Source organism: Penaeus vannamei, chromosome 40 (genome assembly GCF_042767895.1).
Source record: "Penaeus vannamei isolate JL-2024 chromosome 40, ASM4276789v1, whole genome shotgun sequence".
Classification (NCBI taxonomy): domain Eukaryota; kingdom Metazoa; phylum Arthropoda; class Malacostraca; order Decapoda; family Penaeidae; genus Penaeus; species Penaeus vannamei.
Window position 1 is genome coordinate 4481575 of NC_091588.1, and position 5000 is coordinate 4486574.

Below are 5000 nucleotides of genomic sequence, written 5' to 3' on the forward strand. Positions count from 1 at the left end.
TCAAGTGGATTTGGCTCAGGTTCCTCATTCCTCAGTGGATCGCAGACTGGTTCCTCTTTCGGAAGTGGATTCCAAATTGACCCTCTTCCAGCTGATGGAGTGTTTGAGCCTCTGAATCTTCCCGCTGGAGCCTCTCAACTACTGGGAAGAGTCTCAACCTCCTTCTCCTGCACTGACCGTCCCTATGGATATTACGCTGATGAGGAGAACTCGTGCCGTGTTTTCCACATCTGTTACCCAGCTCGTTTCTCCACTGGTGCTATCGAAACCTATCAGTACAGGTATGTTCTATAATATTGCATAGTGAATTTATATATACAGCTATATATATATATATATATATATATATATATATATATATATATATAGATAGATAGATAGATAGATAGATAAAATCAGCCTTATTTTATTTTTTATATAAGATTATGATATGAAGTATTATTTTGAGATTTTACACATCATCTGTAAAGCTATGAATACATGATTGGTTACTCTTTTTACTAAAGTCTGATTTTCAGAAGCTGAATTTTAAGACAATCCAAAGTAATATAAAATGCCCTATTTGTTCTCCAGCTTCCTGTGCGGTGAGGGTTCTGTATTCGACCAAAAGGAACTTACCTGCAAGGTCCAGTCTGATGCTGTCCCATGCCAGGAATCCTCTAGTTACTACTACACAAACGAGCAGTTCGGTCGCCCTGAAGAAAAATCGCAATAAGTCTGCTGAAGAAGACGACTTTTCTGCCGACACAACGAATGTATATTTATATGATATTAAATAAAGTTTAAGTATTACAATTTCTCTCTCAGTGATGTCCATATCAAACATGATTCAACTATTCATGGAACTATCAGTTGGGATTTGTAGATCACTTAAATCAAGCTAGTGTAACTGAGAATCAAATATATAATCAACAATATCAGCACCATTCTCACAGATATAAACTGAAAAAAGACTAACGAGCTAAACCTCATACAGAAATGCATACAATGGACTCAATTTCCTTTGCTTTCATTGAATGTTCAACTACAATTATGGTAAATGTTACAATGAGTTAAATACACCCCATATCAGAACATCATATTGTTCATTAGGCACTTTGGTACATCAGCCTGCCAAAAGTGTTGTTCAAATGAACAGGAAATCTCAGATATATAAGCTATCCTATTCCAGGACTCATTACAGAAGCAAAACAAGAATAAAACAAATGTCAAAAAGAAGAAAAGATGCATTATAAATTGCAGTACCCATAAAAGGCTTTACTACTATCGAAAAAGAAAATCAAAATGCAATTTGCTTTTGGATCACTCGTCAGCATTATTTACTGCATTGTAAAGGATGTTAGGCCTACCAGAATACAAGTGACATTCTAAAGCTATTCTCATTTCTGTTAAAAAAAACTGAATCAAGGTCAGTTCTTTACAGCAAGGGCTAGTCTACCTCACATATGCTTATGCTTATCATTGCCCGAAACAGTAAGAGCTATTTCGTGATAAAATAAGTGTTTACAATAATAAAATCATGCTGGAACGAAACTGTTCTACTTCATGGTGCATTAATACATGCTTATGTAGGATTATAACTAGAATTTATGGAAATATTTGGATAACACATATATGTATGCATATACGAATAAACATATGCTCATACTTCTCATTGCCCGAAACAGTAAGAGCTATTTAGTGTTTACAATGGACAAAGAAGTATTCCAGCTGAGACTTGGACAATAAATAACAACAATAATAATAATATCATACTGGAACGAAACTGTTCTACTTCATGGTGCATTAGTACATGATTATATAGGATTATGATTAGAATTTATGGAAAATTTTGAATAATACGCATATGTATGCATATACGGATATACACATAAATACAATGCTCGATACATATACAGTACAGCTTTAGATATAGGCCAATATAATTTGAAAAAGAAATATCTTGTTTACCTATTTTCATTCGATTCTATTAGATGGATTTAAAAAAATCTAACATACCACTTATATCCATAAAATTGGCTAGATTAATAAACTAGTCTCTATAGTGACAGATTTCGTAAGATGCAAGGCAACTTTAATATTCCTACATGCCGAAAATGCAGTACTTTAGTCCAATATAATTTGCTTCATACGTCTTTTAGCTAATGTATGGGACCCTCAAACCCATTAACTTCATTAATTTCTGCATATTTCTATTCAGTTGATATTTGACATAATGCTTATTCAATTTTGGGCACCAGACTCAGCTGTAGCTATCCTCTCAGTTGCAAGGTTCGGTGTTCTCAACAACTGGGTAACTAAGGAACTGCTCTGTCTTCTGGGTTCTTTTATCCGTAGGTTCTTGAAACTCGTATAACAAGTGAGCCTTAATGAAAGAAGTCACCACACGCATCAAAGTACAAAATACGTAGGCGCCAGGACAAAATAAAGGTAACTCGCGATATCCTTGGGCTCAGCTGTCTCTCTCTCTGATTGGCTGAGGGGGTTGGTGCCTGCATGGAATGTCTGAGGGACCGTGACTCTAAGACTGGACAGTAGAATGCAGGGCTTACAAGTAAAATAAGTTATATTAACATAGGCATAGATGGTACATACACTGTAATATAATAATCATATCTGTACACACTGTTTGTTTACAGAGAATGTCCTCGAAATTTGAGGAGTAGGGCATAGAAGTTTTGTGCTGCCCCCCTTTTCCTGCGCCTATGAAGTCGTACGTTAAATGTAAAAAATGGTGTTTCTGCCAAATATAATCAATGTTCGGAGGCCGCGACAGCTTTCTGTTTTCGACCCACATCTGTTTCTGAGATTTGAGGGAAAGTGGCAAATATGATTTAAGGGTATCTTTACATATTACTTGTCCGCGACTATTGCCGCTAATATCTAGTGTTTGTCAATTGTTGTTTAGTATCTATCAAAATAAATCAAACCCTTTAATAGAATACTCTGTCTTACGAAACAGAGCATCCTGACAATGATCTTCCTTATACTACTAGAGAAAAATACGGTGACTCCTTGAATGTCATGCACATGGACTGGTCGTGTCGTAAGCCTGGGAGTCCAAAATTCAGGGTCCAAGCGGTGCCTTTGTAAGACTTTATAGATTTTTTTCCCTGCTTTTCTTTCCTGTCTAGATGCCCTTCCAACTCGGGTCGACTCGAAGTGTGACCTTTCACCTTGGGAGTCAATGCGATAGGTACTGGGTGCATTTAGGTCTGGACTCGTAAAAGGGAGATTGTAAAGGACCAGTGACTGCATTTACGATCGATTTTTAAAGCACATTTCTCAAAAAAAGAAAGAAAAAAAGTATGAGGTGATAATGACAAAAGAACCCCCCCCCCCCCACTGAGAACAGTATTTGTTCATTTAAGCTTAGAATGCTAACGCTAAGGTTAGATAAATGGTATTACCATTAATGATATGCTGAAAAATACAATATGATAACAATGATAATAATAATGGAAACTAATGACATTGATCAATAATAATGATTATGGTTAGTTGTAGCAATATATATATATATATATATATATATATATATATATATATATATATATATATATATATTTTTTTTTTTTTTTTTTTTTTTTTTTTTTTTCCATTATGAACACATTTATGGTCAGTATCATTGCCACTATTATTATTATGAATTAAAGGCTATTAGTTATCTTTGTCATCTTTAGCGTTATCATTTTACTTTTCATTGTCTATTTTACACTTGTGCCTTTGTTACTTCCATTATTGTTTTTGATGAATGAATTATCAGTTTATTTATTTCTGTGTTGTTTTCCTTTATATGATTATTATAACAATGAATGGTTATATGATCATTGTTATAGCCATAACAAATAATAAGTAGCCATAATTGTAACTATAATAATATTACATGGATGAATTTTCAATATTTCTAATTTCTGTATTGTTATCATTAATGTCATTGCCATTTATACGTTTATGTTTTTATCATAAAAAATAATCAACTATTAATATTACTATCATGCTTACGATTATATTCACTTCCAAGTTTTTACATGTAATAGAAGTAGTTACAATCACTTCTTGTAATGAAAAACTGTAAATCCTTTTTCATTCTGTGATTCTTTTCATGAAAGATAAAAGGGATGTATTAACACATTTGCGTATAATCAACACATCATATTTATTTACAAAAGATAATATATAAACAAAAAATCTTGTACACTCACGGTCCGGACTGTTGTCAACACGATATGAAACTCGTCTCGAATCATCAACTAATGCAACCCATAATACTCCAAGGCTTCAGTATGGTGCTATAATGTGTCAAAATGGTGTGTTGAGGCTCCAATTCTGTATTTTATTTATATGTTTGCTTAAAGATTCAGTGTAGTGTGTCTAGGTTTCAATCTAGTGTTTCGAAATGTTATTACCATGTTTCCGGGTTTAATTTCGTGATTTCAGGCTTGGATGTGGTAGTTTTAGTGTTCATTTTGAAGTATCTAAGCTTCAGTATGGTATGCTGACCGATACTGTGTTTCGGAGCTTCGACCCAAGTCCAGTGGATCTTCAATGCAGTATTTCGAAGCTTCACATCAGGAACTCAACAGTTCAACCGCGACTGTACGTAACAACAGGCAATTTCTATACATCTCTATATAAATTGTATCTTTTCCTCAGGGAGACCGAACTGCTCGTTGGTGAAGTAATAGTTGTAGGATTCCTCGCAAGGACTCGCCACTGAGGGATCCACGCAGGTTAGCTCCCTCTGGTCGAACACCGTCTCCGCGCCACACATGAAGCTGCGGAGAAGATACTGTTAGATAAAAAGATAGGGAAGTGTGTATGTGTGTGTGTGTGTGTGTTTGTTTGTGTGTGTGCAGTATATACACAAGCACACAGATACACAAAAAACATAACACACTGTGCGAATAACGTTAACATTCTGTCCTTTATCAGGCTTCTGCATCCGCCAGACCGCCTGAGCCTCCCGGCGGCGCCTCACCTGTACTGGTACGTGACGC

The 5000-nt window shown here is 35.2% G+C and overlaps 2 protein-coding genes across 3 annotated transcripts in view; one reads left to right on the forward strand and one right to left on the reverse strand.

The window, feature by feature from the left end:
- LOC113812673 (putative per-hexamer repeat protein 5) overlaps positions 1-795 on the forward strand; it is a 3410-nt gene extending 2615 nt beyond the window's left edge. For both annotated transcript variants that reach the window (XR_011398277.1, XM_070117327.1), the window contains 2 exons: positions 1-281; positions 574-795. The exon at positions 1-281 is cut by the window's left edge. Coding sequence is in view for 1 of the 2 variants with exons in the window: in XM_070117327.1 (XP_069973428.1) it covers positions 1-281; positions 574-715 (423 nt within the window). In the remaining variant the exon portion in view is untranslated. The remainder of the gene's footprint in view (positions 282-573) is intronic.
- A 3417-nt stretch (positions 796-4212) lies between these two features.
- The window catches only part of LOC138860226 (uncharacterized), a 1544-nt gene continuing 756 nt past the window's right edge, over positions 4213-5000 (reverse strand). Inside the window, exons 2-3 of the mRNA XM_070117426.1 lie at positions 4982-5000; positions 4213-4778 (exon numbers count right to left, since the gene is read on the reverse strand). The exon at positions 4982-5000 is cut by the window's right edge and continues 489 nt beyond it. Coding sequence (XP_069973527.1) covers positions 4631-4778; positions 4982-5000 — 167 coding nt within the window. The 3' untranslated portion in view covers positions 4213-4630. The remainder of the gene's footprint in view (positions 4779-4981) is intronic.